This window comes from Nipponia nippon, unplaced genomic scaffold, assembly GCF_047370975.1.
Source record: "Nipponia nippon isolate SJK-2023a ecotype South Korea unplaced genomic scaffold, ASM4737097v1 scaffold_11, whole genome shotgun sequence".
NCBI classification, from domain to species: Eukaryota; Metazoa; Chordata; class Aves; order Pelecaniformes; family Threskiornithidae; genus Nipponia; species Nipponia nippon.
The window spans coordinates 28,889,267-28,904,986 of NW_028262302.1; the positions used below are offsets into that span (position 1 = coordinate 28,889,267).

The 15,720-nt window shown below is 53.3% G+C and overlaps 1 protein-coding gene across 4 annotated transcripts in view; it reads left to right on the plus strand.

Moving 5' to 3' along the window:
• Positions 1-949: 949 nt before the first annotated feature.
• TRIM9 (tripartite motif containing 9) overlaps positions 950-15,720 on the plus strand; it is a 69,502-nt gene continuing 54,731 nt past the window's right edge. For all 4 annotated transcript variants that reach the window (XM_087746877.1, XM_009472746.2, XM_087746878.1 and 1 more), the window contains exon 1: positions 950-1,852. In XM_087746877.1, coding sequence (XP_087603003.1) covers positions 1,037-1,852 — 816 coding nt within the window. In that variant the 5' untranslated portion in view covers positions 950-1,036. The remainder of the gene's footprint in view (positions 1,853-15,720) is intronic.

Consider the following 15,720-nt stretch of genomic DNA (forward strand, 5'->3'; position numbering starts at 1 on the left):
CCAGGGCAGGGGCTGAGTCCCCATCCCTGGAGGGATTTAAAAGCCGGGGAGATGTGGTGCTTGGGGACATGGGTTAGTGGTGGGCTTGGCAGTGCTGGGGTAACGGTTGGACTCGATGATCTTCAAGGTCTTTTCCAACCTAAACGGTTCTGTGATTCTGTGTCTTGGGGCTCCTTCTCACTCCACCGCCCTTCACAGCACCACTGCCACCACGCAGCCCCGGCCCCAGGGCTCAGCGCCCTGCGGCCCCACAAAGCCCCCACAGCAGAGCCTCACCCATCAGATCCCCTTAAAAACCGAACAGGAGAGAGGCTGCAAACCATCCTGCGGCCATGGAGCCGGCAGGGCTCTGCTGCCAGGAGCCCAGGTCACCTTCCCTTCAGGCCGAGCAGGCCACCGCAGTACGCCTGAGGGCTGGGACCTCGCTGGGGCGACCCAACGCACACGGTCCTGAGGTGCCAGCAGCAGACAGCAGGACACCGCTGGCCCTCCTGCTGCTGGCAGCGAGGCCCCTGAAGCCCCTCGTCGGCCAGGCTGTGGGCCTGGGGACACCGCAGTGTAGGGGCCCGAGGGAGGCCGCCATCTTGGGGGGCACCCTTGGGGCAGGCTGCTGCGGCCACCACGGGCTGCCCGCAGGGAAGGCGAGAAGCCCGTGGCGGTAGGGACGCTCCCCCTGGGCGCGGAGGGAAGCCGCGGCGGGGGAGCCGGGGCGAGGGGAGCGCGGGCAGCCGCGGGGGACGAGCGCGGCGCCCGACCCCGCAGCTCCGCACCGCAGCTCCGCACCGCAGCCCTGGGGAGCGAGGAGCCCCCCGCAGCGCCGGCGGCGGGCGGGCCGGACGGGCAGGCGGCAGAGCCAATCGCAGCGCGCAGCCCACCTCCCCGCCGGCGGCGGGCCAATGGCGAGGCGCGGGGCGGGGCGGGGCGGGGCGGAGCGGGCGGCGGGCGGCAGTCGGCGCCGAGGCGCGGAGCGGTGCGGGTGGCTCCTCTCGCTCTGCCGCGGCCGCTGCCGGCGCCGCGCCGCCGCCCTCCCTCCCCTATGGAAGAGATGGAAGAGGAGCTGAAATGCCCGGTCTGCGGCTCCTTTTACCGGGAGCCCATCATCCTGCCCTGCTCGCACAACCTGTGCCAGGCGTGCGCCCGCAACATCCTGGTGCAGACGCCGGAGTCGGAGTCGCCGCAGAGCCGCCGCGCCTCGGGCTCGGCCGTCTCCGACTACGACTACCTGGACCTGGATAAGATGAGCCTGTACAGCGAGGCGGACAGCGGCTACGGCTCCTACGGGGGTTTCGCCAGCGCTCCCACCACCCCCTGCCAGAAGTCCCCCAACGGTGTCCGCGTCTTCCCGCCGGCCGCCCCGCCGCCCCCCGCCGCCCTGGCGCCGCCGCCGCCGCCGCGGAACGCCTGCCTCACCTGCCCGCAGTGCCACCGCAGCCTGGTGCTGGACGAACGCGGGTTGCGGGGTTTCCCCCGCAATCGTCTGCTGGAGGGCGTCATCGACCGCTACCAGCAAGGCAGGGCGGCGGCTCTGCGCTGCCAGCTCTGCGAGAAGGCGCCCAAGGAGGCGGCCGTCATGTGCGAGCAGTGCGACGTCTTCTACTGCGATCCCTGTCGCCTGCGATGCCACCCGCCGCGGGGACCACTGGCCAAGCATCGCCTGGTCCCGCCGGCCCAGGGTCGGGTCAGCCGCCGCCTCAGCCCCCGTAAGATCTCCACCTGCACCGACCATGAGCTGGAGAACCACAGCATGTACTGCGTGCAGTGCAAGAGCCCCGTCTGCTACCAGTGCCTGGAGGAGGGCAAGCACTCCAGCCACGAAGTCAAGGCACTGGGCGCCATGTGGAAGCTCCACAAGGTGAGCCCCTGGGGTGGCTTCCACCAGCAGCCCCGGCCGAGCCCCGCGGTTGGGAGGTGGCTGTGGGGGGCCGCCTGGCCAGCACACCGTGCCCCACACGATCCGCCTTCCCCCAGCTGGCAGGGTGGGAGCATCGCCACCCGCCCTCGCCCACACCGGGGCTGCGTTTTGCACCCTTGCTTGGGAGGAGAGTTGCCCCCCGGGACGGGGAGGCTGGCATCGGGCAGATGATGCTCCCCTGTGGGTCCCCAAATCGTGCCGGCTGGCCCCCACGAGCCTAAGCTCTGCCGAAGGAGCCGGCAGAGCCTGCGGGTGATGGCCTGGGGGTGGACTGGGGACACCCGCTCTGTGGAGCTGGAAAAGCGACGGGGAGCGATGCTTTCACGAGGAGGGAGGTGTGAAATCTGCCGTGGGGGAGGACGGGGGTGTGGCAGCGGGGTGCTGCTGAGGAAGAGCTGCTGCCTCCTCCCGCACACCGAGTCGTTGGGAGGAGGAGGAACGGCAGCGGGCAGCGCGGTAGCAAAGCCTTTCGCTGAATACTGATCAGCTCCTCTTGAGCGCAATCACTCCCACACATGTCCTCGCTGGAGGAGAGGGTCCCAGCGCTGGAGGCAGGGACGTGGGCTTGTCATTAGCTTCAGCTCAACCCCATCCACCCCGCTGCCGCCCTCCCTCCTCGCACCAGTGACTCTGGGGAACTGGGGCAGAAGTGACTGGGACGCGGGCGGACAGGGCGCGAGGGGATGGGCGTCACTCCTCAGATGAACATTGAAATAATTGTCCTCGGCTCCAGCAAATCGGTGTTGGCAGGAGCAGGTGGGACAACCTGCGACGAAGATTTGGGGAGATGGGGAGGTGTGTGAACCTCCTGCCAAAAGGGACTTGGCCAGATCGCTTTCCAGGAACGTCCCTGTCGTGCTTTGGCGGGCTGCGTGGCGGCTCCGTGGAGGATGCAGGGCACTGGATGCAGCTCCGCGCCCCATGTTGGGTCAGTGGGTGCTGTTGCGATGCTCATTGAGAGGGCTGGGAGAAGAGGGTAACCACGTTACGTTGCGGTGTGGGAGGAAGGGGTACGGTGGTGCCTGTTGCTGCTAGAAAGGGCTTGTCCCAACCCCCTTTTACTGGGAGCAGGGACACCTCCTCCACGGCTTTCCTGCGCTCTTACAAAGCTGAAGCCTGCGTGCCAGAGCGTTTTTGGTCCCTCACACCCTTGTCCTTACACATGGTCACTGCTGACCGGCTCACAGGACCGTGGAGGCTCTTTTTTGCCGGCGTGTTAGCGTGGGCACGAGCCATCGGATGCTGTGAGCATCTTGCTCCCCTTGCCTGTTTTGAAACCCAGTAAGGGCTGGCTGTGCGAGAGCAGCCCGTTCTCCAGAGTCTGCTCCTCCTGGCCCCGCTCTTGGTGGAGGATGAACCCGTTCAGTCTGTGCTGACACAGAGCAGGAGTGAAGCCGGGTCCACTGTCGGTGTTGTTCTCCAAAACAAGAGAAATCCAATGGGTACCAGGCCTTTTCGTAAGGTTTTGGCTGCAGTTCCCTGCTTTGATTCAGGTGCAGCGAGGCACTTAGGTACACGCATGAGCATCTGGACAACTTCGTATGCGAGTACTCAGATACGTCAGGTTCAGTCCTTGTGTTAATGATTAGGACGGCTTATTCTTCCTTGAATGCTTAGCTTTCCTTTCAAAATACCTTTTCACGGGGAAGAGCTTTAGCAATGCAGTATTTCGTTGATGCAGCTAACAGACATGGAACTGTAATGGTATTTGGAATGACGGTTTTCGTGCAATTGCGCTCAGATATTTGGAAATCAGAAAATGAAGTCACACTTGCCTTGAGTGAGCCTGTGTTTCTGCAGGTAGTCAAAATGGCTTTTTTGATATGACAGCGCAGGGGTTTGCTGCTGTTTCCTGATGTTTGCTTGTTAGGGGAGGGAAAAGAGTCTCTTGAGTCAATTGTGGCAGTACGGTGTCACGAAGGAGTGATTTCGGAAGCGCTCCCTGAGGTGCTGTGTAACTGAATCGAGGGGAGAGGCTGTTGACGTTTCCAGCTTTATCCTGGTTGGCACTGGGCGTTAGGAACCAAACCACCTGTGGATTTGAGCTGGTGAACCTCCTGCAAAAGTATCTGGGTGTCATTTTTTTGAGCGGACAGGTCTTTGGCAGTAAGATAAACCCACCAAAAGGGTGACTGTCCCTTTTTGCCTGATCTTTTCGCTGCGATGAGTGGTTGTCATGAGTACCTACAGCTCGTAGGAAAGGACAGAGTCGTCAGCTCTTGACTCCTCCACGCTTACAACACCGTTTAGTGCAAAATATTCTTCGGGATACATCTGTGCTCTTAATTTCTGACCCGAGGAGACCGCGATTCCCGCTGCAGTCTGCGATGACCCTGGAGTGCCTTGATGAGCTGTTGTTCTTGAAAGCAGCGTTCACGCGTCGGTACGTGATTGCTGGGCTCTAGGCAATCGCTGTTAAGTGCAGCGTGCTTCGCTTCGAAAAGGAGACCGAAGGGCTTTTTACAGACCTTTTTGGGAACTGCCCCAATTTTTGCTTTCCTCTGACAGAGCGCTGATTGTGTGGTTCTCGCAGATGATCGTTTCAAAATAATCTGTGCTGAGGCACAATCGAATATAATTGAGGGAGGTAGGATTTCTAAGCTGGACACAGATCATGGGAAATCCTCTCTCTTCCTATCTTCCTTTCAGGACAGCTGTTGGGAGAGGGGTAAATATTCAGAGAAACATAGAGGCAAATGGGTTTTTAATCTGAATTATCCCAGTTTTGTACGTATATTGCAGCTGTCTGGATTTTATCCTGACAAGCTGGAGTGCTGCTCGGCATGTCAAAAGCAGAAACACAAGATGGAGCTGAATCATTTATTCTTTGCGCGTTCAAGTCCCTCTTGCTTTTGCTGGGAAGTGTGCGGTGAGTTCAGGCTCAGCAGCTTGCTAATGGTTTTTTATATATAGATGGATAGATAGATAAATACCGACATACGTATACAGACGGACTGGAATGGGCCTCCAGGGTCATGCAGGCCAGTCCCCGGCTATCTCCGACAGCCCTGAAATCCCATCCATCAGTTGATCAAGCTCTGTCTTGAAAACATTGCACCCTTGCCGGTGCATGTTGGAAAGGTCTCCCAGAAGTTCATGGTTTCTGGCAGTAGCTTTTAAGCAGGGGTGGGTCATGCCTGCCGGAGGCTGCTTTTGCCTCGGAGATCAGTACCCCACTGCAGCAAATATGAACCTGGATTTACCGTGCGCAGGAAGAGGCTGAAGAGGTCGGTGGTCCCACGGTGAACGGTGATGCAAGCTTCTGCTCTCTTTTTGGGCGGTCAAGCAAGAAGCTTTCGTCTGCTTTGGGTTGGGATCATGGGTTTTCTTTGCAGGGGCCCGTGGGGCTCTGCCTCTTTTCTCCACCAGCATCTCTTTCACGTTCCTTTTGCCTTAAACCAAGACTCCGGGCTGGGACCGCTGTCTGGTTTGCCTTGACGCTGAAAGGGGAGCAGGTTAGGCAGCCTGTCCAGTTCCTCTTGTAGTGAAGCAGAAGCAGGTCTTGGCTTCAGCAGAAGGTAAACAGTGCTCTCAGTTATACTTTTACATGGGATTTAACTGCCCAGGATGGGATTGCCCAGGCTGAAGACACAAACTGTCCTCTGATTGCAAACCCCTGCAGCATCTCTGCACAGATTGCGGTAGAGACCAATGCTGTAAACCGACGTTACGCACTCTGGTGAATCAGCTGTGATGACTGTTAGCAGTCAGAGGCTCATTAGCAGAGGTGCTCTCTAGACCTCAGCTCATCCAGACCATCACTAGCACAGATGGGATGCGGATGCGGTGGGAGCTCTTCCTTTAAGAATCAAAAATCCTATGTACGCTAGGCATGACTTTGTTCCAGTTGTTTTGCACATCTGGGGTGAACTAGGGGGTGGAAAACACCTCCAGTGCCCCTTACTTTCTGCCTGGGGGACAGCGGGCATCGGAGCCGAGACAGGGCCAAGCAGACAGCGTTATTCATTAGCTCGCTTGGCCGGGCCTCCGTGCTAGCTGCCAGAGAAACTTTTGTGGGGAGTCGCTTTCTTGAGGCATCGTGAACGTACTGCTGTTGGGTCCATGGGAATTCCTGTAGCCCACAGCGCTCGTGGGAAGTATCCAGGGAGCTGCTGTATGACAAAGATCTGTTTGCATTTGCAAAGTAAAATATTTGCTGCTAAAACAGAAGCAGTGAGAATCCTTAATCTTTTCCTGTCGCAAGCAACGCGCTTTCCCAAGCCTTGGTTGGATGGCCTTCCCGAATCCCACCGCGCTTGCTCCATCGCCTCCCATCTGCAGCGGCAGGGTGTCTCCTGTCCTTCTCTAGCAATGCCAAACAGCCTTCCCCATTGCTCCTTTTTTCTGTGGCCAAATCCCAAGAGTGGCAAACAGGCTGAGGTGCTTTGAAGTCAGAAAAAAGCAAAGAAATGTCACTGAGGTCAGTGGATTTACACCAGCTTGTGTCTGTCCAGGATCCAGAGGTGATGCTTCTGCCTTCTATTAATTTATTTAGGAAAAAAGCTTTCTGTCAGGTGGCTCTTTCCTCTGCACTTACCTCAGTTAACAGAGTAAGGAGCAACCACGAGTATCACGTTAATCAAAGGTAATGTGGTACAGCAAGTCCTACAAGGCGTTCTTGGAGCCCGGGTGGCACTTGATGCCACGAGATGTCCTCTTAGGTATTTGCAGATGGAAATGGGCCCAGCGCCGTCTCGGAGCAGGTGTAAATCACTGCAGCTTCATCAGTTCCAGCGGGAAGTCCAAAAATACACCAACCTGTGTTGCACCATCTGTGCTCTCCAAAGGCTCTGCAGCATCTCAAGGTGCAGACTGGTGTCTGGTGGGATCTGTCTTCATCCAGAAGGTTCCTGCGCTCTGTAAATATCAAACCTTTTCCATTCTCCCCACACAGTTATATCTGATCTTTTTCTTCTCTTGGCCACTTCATGAATGAAGGATCCCACTGGCTTGCTATTTCTTGCTGCGTCTACTGTGGTGCAAGTCAGGAGCACCGCAACTGAGATGAGTGAAAAATCAGCCCATGGACTAATTCTTGTCTCTCTTTCTTGGAAATTTCAACAGGTATCAGTGTGTCACCCAGAGATTCTCCTGTCACCACATCCTAGCCTGAAAAACCAGGAGAATTAGCAAGCAGAGCAGACGCTGCACCTGGTGTGAAGTAAATGACGTGAAAGTGAGAAAAAGATGTTGTTTATTTACCAGGTTTCACAAGATGCGCTCGGAGAGCTGACAGCAGTGCAGGGTGGATCTTGGTCAGGAACACGTTCTCAAGCGGCTTATGGGGCTGCTCTGCTTTGCTTATTCCCACTCTTCTAAATAAACCAGCACCCAAAAGTTCAGGTTTTCAGAGGGCAAACTTTGCGTGGTGTCACTTGCCAGAACCTGTTCACGTGTGACCACAAAATCCTATTAAGGAGTCTTGCAGTGTACTTTCTAGAGATCCAGCACCTACCCTTTGAAGGTATTTTCATTCTCTTTCCTAAAGCTTGAAGGAACTTTCTGCATCCCTTGATTAACTTGCATGGTTCACCTACGTACTCATTTAAAGCAGAGTGCTTTCAAATTGCATGTGCTCTTCCCAGCTGTATCAAAGAATAATTAAAAAAAGACGATTCGATCGTTACAACTCCCCAGTTCTCAAAACCGCTCTTGACAACTTTGTTCCCTGCTTTATTTTGGGGATGAGGCACTCTGTGCGGCTGTAGTATGCATTTTACCTGTTAAATTGGCTTATAAATAAGCCAGCTCATTCCCTGTTCATTCAGCTAGTCCTACTGGGATGAATTGGATAAATATCTATTTAGAGCAAGCACATAAGCCAAAGAGAGCTCATGGTATAAATCTCTGGTGACCCTGGCTCAGGTAGCGTCCCAGAAGGAGAGGCGGAGGCTAGTGCGTTAGAAGCCCGGTCGCTGTGAAGGGTAAAGCAATGGTACCAAAGCTCTCTGGATGAAAGTTTCAAATTCTCCCGGACCATCCAAGTTGTAACTGAAAAGACTGTGCAAGTAGGATGGTTTGGTAAACCGGTGCTCTGGGACCGCCGTTGAGGGGTGGCTTGCTGGGCGAGGGTCCTACTGGGTAGCCGTAAAAAGAAAAAGCGATTAAGCTTTCTAACAAGGAGACAGATGTATGTAGAAACTGGGCCCAACTCTCACCTGTACCAGCGGCACCTCGCTGATGAATGCGGAAAGCAGATACGTCAGTTTATAAAGCAAAAGAGACCAGAGCTGAGAACCGCGTGTCAGAGGATTCAGCTTTCCTGTTCAAAGGAAAATGTTGTTGGCGGTCTGAACTAACTCGCGTTTTGACTTCAGAATTAGATGCAGCTTTTGGGGACAGCCTGACCCGGACCTCACTGGAAGAGCTCAGTGGAGGCTCAGCTTTTCTGGTAAGAGCAGAATTTCTAGCTAGAAAGAATAAGACCAAGTTCATTTTGAAACTTTCGTGGGCCAGCATCTGGCTGTAGCAGCAGGCGAGAGCAGAGAGGTCCTCGACTATGAGGGGTGATACCAAACCATGATACAATAGGCGCAGCATGGACTAGATTTTGGGTGACGTTTTTTACGTTTGATTAACCATTAAATTCCCCACATCACAGAAATACAGGGGTGTTAAGAGGTGCACACTCAGTTCTGTAACACAGCAGAAAGCGCTCTGGAAGGGATCTACCGGTTGAGGGACTTCCCATCAGTCTTAATTACCCCTTCCCCTTTACTAACCTTATATTACTTGATGGATTTAAAAAAAGGATGAGAACTGGGTGTTGATAAGGCATGCACGCTTGTTGCCCGAAGTGCCGTGGGCTGGAGCCGCGGCTGCCGTTGCCCGTCGGCACGAGGTCGGATCCGCAGCTGGTGCGAACGAGCGCGGCTCCGCCGATTCGGCAGCGCCGAGCCCTTTCAGTGGGAGATCGCGTTTGCAGCGTCCCGCGCCTCATGCGGAGATCACCGCCTGCGTGCCCACCCTGGGGCTGCTGCTTCCAGCGTGGAGAAGAGACGTAATGCCCAAACACCCGGGCAAATATCAAATTATTTGCGTGAACCCTGGACCTGTGGCACATCTTTCAACCAGTGATCCCCTTTTTTTTTTTTTGTTTTTAGAGGTCAGACCCTTGCATTTAGTTCCATTTTTCCCTTTTCCCTGTCTAGTCCTTCTGGATTCGCGCTGTCAGTTCCCTTCTCTTGTCACAGTGCCCTGCGGCAGGGTCGTTTAGCATGTGTGAATTAATGACGGCTTATGGTTGTGCTTTCAGCTCAAGGGTGCATAATGCATCCGTAGCAGCACTTGTTCGAGCCTGTGCTGTGGAACTGCAGCTGCTTTCCACCTGCAGCTCTTGGGGTCTTCTCTGATGAAATCCCTCTGTCTTCCCAGATAACCAATGCCCCTTGATTCAAGAGGCATTAATTCACTAATTCTTTTAACTTCGCCACTTTCCTCCTCCCTGCTCTTTACCTCTTCACCTTTGCAGGCATCGTCTGTTGCTGATGAAAAGAACTGCTGCTCCTGGCCCAGCGCTCAGTGCGTTGCCTGCCCAGGGTCTCTGTCCCTTTGCTATGCTGGTGGGCTTTCTGCTTGGGAAGGACCTTTCTGTCTGTAAGGCAGGCTCAGAGGTTTGGTTTTGACTCCAGGGAGTTGTTAGGAAAGCATCCTTTTCCAAGCAAGTTTCTCTGACTTTGTGCTGGGGTCTCTCCATGAAGCTGGGAAGAGGGAGGGTTGTGTCGAGTTTTGAAATGGATCATTTCTTACAAGGCGTATTTATTGATTTCAAGACACAGAAATACTGCTTTGGGGTCGGAGCCAGCATTCCCTTGCTCCCCTTCCTGGCAGGGCTGGGCTGTGTTACCCAAAGCACCCGGTGATTCAGCCGGGAGCAGGGGAGGAGCGGGAAGATGCTGGCAAGTGCGGCTCCGGCTGTTGATATTGCAGCGAGGAGGGGAACTGTGGCAGCATTTCCCTGAGGATGCTGGAAAAAGAAGGGATGGGCTTGTGGCTGTGACTGGCGGTCAGCTCTCCCTGCTGAGGATTTGCCTTGTTCTCCTGGGTATATAATTGCTAAGCCTTCCTATCTGTCCTTCCCCCTGCTTCAGACTGCCCTAGCTTGTCCAGAGCTGCCTCTTGGAAACATAGGTTTAGCACAGCTCCCTTCCTCCAGCCCAGCAACCTGATCACGGTGTAATGCAAATTCATAACCAAGCACCTTCTGCTACACGTGGAGACGTACTGAGAACCTCCAACAACGCCGAGGGCATCGTAGCTGTCGGGGCTGGGTGAAATCCCATCAAGGACATAATGAGAGCATCAGCCTCCCTCCCTGGGAAAGCACCTCCATACATGCTCAGTCTTAAATTGAAGTCACAGAGATTTAAGGGCATGACTTAAATGCTTTCTTGAGTTGGGGCATCTGAAATGGTAAACTGGTGAGAGCCCTTGATGTGCAAACGGTGTCGGATTAGCTGCGTGCTGGGTGAGAGCTGGCGTCGTCCCTGGGCTCGGTGACAGATGCCACTGTTTCCTGGGAACACAGCGCTCTTTCTTCGGCGGGGTGCAAGACAGAAGCGTAAAACAAGCCTCGACTTTCATGGCAAAGCCGGTAAAGTCTTAGTCTTGCTGTGTGAGGAAGCAGTCAAAATGCCTCTCTGATTGTCCCAACGTATATTTTATTGGTGCTCCTTTGTAGTTCAGCCGACTGCCTCTTCCTTAGGCCATTTTTAATCTACAGCCAGTTCTTTGTGAGGGTCTTTTCTAGGAGGAGCAGCAGCAGTGGTTCAAATCACGCTGTTGCATAAAACCCACTCAGCTCCGCAGCTCAGACGTGGCCGAGTTTGTCCTGTATCCATTCTGCACCAACACTTCTTCCATCTTGACATTGAATTCCCTGGAAATGAGGACCTGAAAGGGCGTTTGCTTAGGTCTGTGCCGCCGTCAGCCCACAGCTCGGTGAATCAGAGCAAGTGCGTAGATGCAGTTTCTCACCTATGAGATTACTTCTCACCTCCCTTGGAGCACAGCAGTTAAAATTTGTTGTTAGGGGAAAAAAAAAAAAAAAAGAAAAATCCTATACCTGCAAAGAGTTGTGGTTTTGTGTCGTTTTAAATTTGGCCCTCTGGCTGCTCGGTATGACGGAGGGGAGCCAAGTGCTGCACCTTCCCCTCTGCTCTGCTAATGGCAGATGAGAGCCCAGATCGAGGGGTGAGAAGGTTATTTGATCGTATCGACTGCGTGTGTCACGCTGTGCTTCTGGAGCTACGGACCAGATGACCGATCAGTTGATCCATCTGTGACTTGGGCAACGGTTAGGCTCTCTATTGATTTCCTACCGCGGCGCCGGCTTGTCAGATGGCGAAGGGCACGCTGCAAGCAGCTCCAAGGAGGATCCCTCCTCCGTTCCAGGCTGGCAGGTGACTTGCCCACATCTCCGTTGGGCAGACCCTGCCAAATTGCAAGCTGACCAGCTGCCTGTTGCAGCAGGTTTCTGGCTCATCTTGCTGTGCCCCAGGTATTTGCTTTTGGCAGATGCGCCAGATGTGGCTGGTTGGCCTGATGTGTGGTCCCTCGATGAGCTGGGAGTGGGAGGTGGGTGCCAGAGGAAGGCCACCATGCTGCTCTGCTGCTGGGATGTCTCATCGTTGTGTGAAGCCTGGAGGAATGTGTCTGTTGCAGGGAAGAAAGGCGAGAGGAGGGAAGGGAAAGGAGGTAGCATCCCACCCCGTGGTCTCAGCTGCTTTCTCCTTCCCCACCGTGCAGCTGCAGCACTTCAGCAGCTGGGGAGGATCCAGGGAATGCAGAGCGCTATTTATTTAGTAGGGCCAAGTTTGACTCCTTTCCTAGCTGCTCTCAGGAGAAATACGCCTCTTTCCCCTAGCGATGGCGAAAACGTAAGGAGCTCTGCCTGATGAGCCTGAAATCTCATCTGAACTCTCTTTGTGATTGAACTAGAGCCATTTCATGATTCAAAGCGAGTCAGCTGGCTCCAGTATGCTGCGAGAACCAATGCAGGTGGATTTTGTTTTGAAACAACCCCGTTTCTGTTCAGGCAAAAGATATTTTGTTCAACTATAGCGCAGTTCTTAGCGCATAGCAAGCAAGGGCACGGTGCAATGCAGCAGGAGGAGGAAGAAGCAAGCCACATCTTCTCGGTGGTATCCTGAGACTTGCATGAGTAGGTTATTGTGGGGAAAAATGCCAAAGCTGGTGGAGCTGCTCATGTAGTGCTTTAGCTGACTTTTAGCTCATGCCTCACAGGTTTGATTTCCAGGGTTTTGTAGCTGTCTACGTGCTGGTAGCTGCATGGTCAGTCCTCACCTGAGAGTGGGCAGTGTTGGGAAGCGAAGTCTGACCACGCTCAGGATCTCGGAAAGCACTGGAAGTGGTGAGATCAGATTTATAAGCAGGGGCTCTTTACCCCAGGCTCTTGCCCTACTTCTCAGGTGGAGTAAATCAACATAGATTCATCGACTTAGGCATCTTCCACCCTGAGCGTGATCCTTTCCCTGTGACTCCTCTAGAAACAAAGGGAATACACAGCCCACTTCAAACGTGAGTGTGGCCTGGGGGAATACCTCCTGCCATTACGTGATGTTTCTTCTGCTGAGTGAGAAAAATAGGATGCTTTTATGAGGCTGCTTCAGTTCCTGGGATCGTTTGCAACTCAGCAGAGGCAATGTCAGGAGGATGGCGCTGCACAAGGTCGTTGGTGGCAATTAGCACAGAGCATCTTTCTGCAGGAGCACATGCACTCAGCATTGGCATCTCAGTTCATCTTGTGATGCATCGAAAGGAAAGTTGGGAGAACAAATTATGTCACGACTGCATCAGGCTGTGTAAGGTAGGATAAAAGCCCTTCCTGCCATATGCTGCAGATCTGGCTTCAGTAAAACTGTAAATTGTTGCAGTTGTCGTGAGTCATGTCAGGTCCAAGAGTCTTGGGTTTTATAAACCAGCCTGTGGCCCCAGAGAGATCTGGGAGGGAGGGACAGATTTTCAGTAGGGCTTGTAGTGACAGGACAAGGGGGAATGGTTTTAAACTGAAAGAGGGGAGATTTAGACTAGATATAAGGGAGAAATTGTTTACACTGAGCGTGGTGAAGCACTGGCCCAGGTTGCCCAGAGAGGTGGGAGATGCCCCATCCCTGGAACCATTCAAGGCCAGGCTGGACGGGGCTCTGAGCAACCTGGTCTGGCTGAAGATGTCCCTGCCCATGGCAGGGGGTGGGACTGGATGGCCTTTAGAGGTCCCTTCCCACCCAAACCCTTCGGTGATTCTATGACAGTTGAGCAGTTTGATGCTAGATGGGTCTGGAAGGGCAACACGTGCAGAATGTGATAGCCTTAAGATATGGCTACAGCCTTGTGCAGATCGTGCCATCGGATGCTATTGACCACAGTGATTTGTCCCATCTCCATTCTGTGCGCGTGATGAGAGGTGACAGAAACCCGATGATTGACCTACATACTCTTGCAAACAGGAGGGTTTCTATGGTTGCCCACCTCCAGCGTATGGCACCCGGCCGGCGCTCGGCGGGTGATCTGGACCACCTGCAGTGGTCCTCCCCAGCACCCGATAAAGCCTGTCTGTCAGCAGCACGCGTCCGAGGGCTTCATCATCCCCCAGTCCTGCAAGGGCTCCTTGGGTTTTTGTCATTGGTTTGGTGGTGATTCCCTACTGCAGAGAGCAATCATATTGTCAAATAAGAGGAAAGCCAAAAAATAAGTGAGTTGAGCTCATCTTTAATCCGGAGGCTGGGATTGGAGGGGTGGGATACTGGAGTTTTTCCTCACCCAGCATGTGGACTGGTGGTTTCCAGCAGAGATCACCAAGGCTGTCGGAAGGGTATTTTATTGTGTGATTTGTTCAGAGTTGTCTTCAAGTAGGTCATGGAACAGTTCCCTTCTAGTGAATGTGTTTTTCCTCACCTTGTATGTTATAAACAGTGAAATGAGTGTCATTTAAAACAAAAACATGCAAGTAGGACTTGTGTTTATGCAGCTGCCAGGTGTTAAGCCATTCCAGAAGAGTTTACATCACAGCAGGGTTCCCAAACCCAAGAAAACATCCACTTTACTTGTACCTGCCCCAAAATACAATTGATTTAAATGAAATATAATGAAGCTTACAGGACCAACGTCACCCCCTGGCGAGAGCATGTGCTGCGGCGTTGAGTTCAGGGGAGCTGTGCTGATTTTGATTCCCTGAGATTCTGCTATAATATATGACCTATAAATAACGGTGCTTACCAGGGATCTGGAGCAGAGTTATGTGCCTAATGACCATCTCTGTGAGAAGCTTTTAGCCTCAGTAAAATGTTTACAAAATCAATATTTATTATGTTGCAGTCATTTTGTTTAAATAGACAGTTTACTTGGTTTGGGGTCTCCAAGTTGATTTGCAGTTGCAGTTTGAAGGAGCCGAGCGATCTCTGAATACAAGTAATATCACAAATGTGTATCGAGTGTGTAATTTAAGGCCAGATTCTGCCTCCTTCGTTTGTGCAGTGGTCCCTGCCGTCAGGAATAACCGTGGTAACTTGATTTACTCCTTCAGTGTGAGGTTGTTGGAATTTGACTCTGAAAATTTATATGCAATTGGTAGGTAATTTATATAACAGTTTATGTAACAGCTTACTGCATTCACAATTTTGCGTGTCCATAAATACATTAATCTACCTCTTCATCACTGAGAATATTTTAAAAGCAGGTAGCCTCAATGACTGCACGGCTCTGCAATAAAGCATCGGTATTTATTCTGAGACAGAGTTGATATTCAGATGATTATTTTTAATGTATGTGTTCAGAGTGGCAGATAACATCGTCTATAATTAAATACCAGTAGCATCCCTGGCCCTAGACAAGGGATGTGGAGATGATGGGATGCGAATGTGGCAGGCAGAGGAGGAGTGGAGGGGGAGAAGGGTCTCTGGTTCTGCTGAGAAGCATTTTGGCCGCAGCTCTGCGCAGCCCTCCACGGGCGGCTGGTTTCCAGTGGCCCGTTTGCCTTGCAAAACTGGGATTTTATTTCGGGGCTGTTACACCCAGCAGCATGAAATATGTTCCTCCTCTTAAGGGCTCGTCCCGTGGCACACAGGTGCCGCCTCGGTGGCTTTCCACAGTGGAATTGCTCGTGACGGCTCGGAGCTGGCGGTGCTGCGTGCTCCCGGTACTGCTGCATTTGCAGCGAGTGCATTTGGTTGCTGCTTTGCTGGGAGCCTGGCGAGCCCCTTCCCTGTGCTTGAGAGAAGGAAGGGAAGGACAGGCCTGGGCAAGCTTTGCTTAATGAGCTGGTTTTCCCTTCTGTATTGAAAACTGGTTGTAAGTTTAAATAGAAACGTATTTAGGTAAGTCAAAATCTTCAAGGATCAAACCTGCAACCCAAAGGAACAGGCCCTGGCACTTCTGTAACTTAGCCCCTTGCCTTGCAATGCGCCACTGAAAAAAGCCCAAACTTGACGTTTAAGAGTTATATCGGAAGCCCTGGTTTTCAGCAATATTTGTGTTCAGAGCCTTTGTGCTTTATTCCTTCCAAGCCATCATGAGAAGCAGCCGCAGCCTCTTCACGGTACTGGTGCTTTGAAGGCGAGCACGCATGCTGTCCTGTCCGGCTTTCTGCCCGGAGCCGGGTGGTACGGACAGGCCGAAGAGCACGGGGCAGCCACGGGACAAACCCAGGCTCGTCCTGTGCGTATGGATTGTGAAACCAAGGCGGCAGGGCAGGGACACTCACGCTGACCGCCTGGGAGCTAATTAAGAGTTGGGGCTAATGAGCTCAGGCAGAGCACTGGGCTAATCCCACTAGAGTAGGTCTGTTGTTC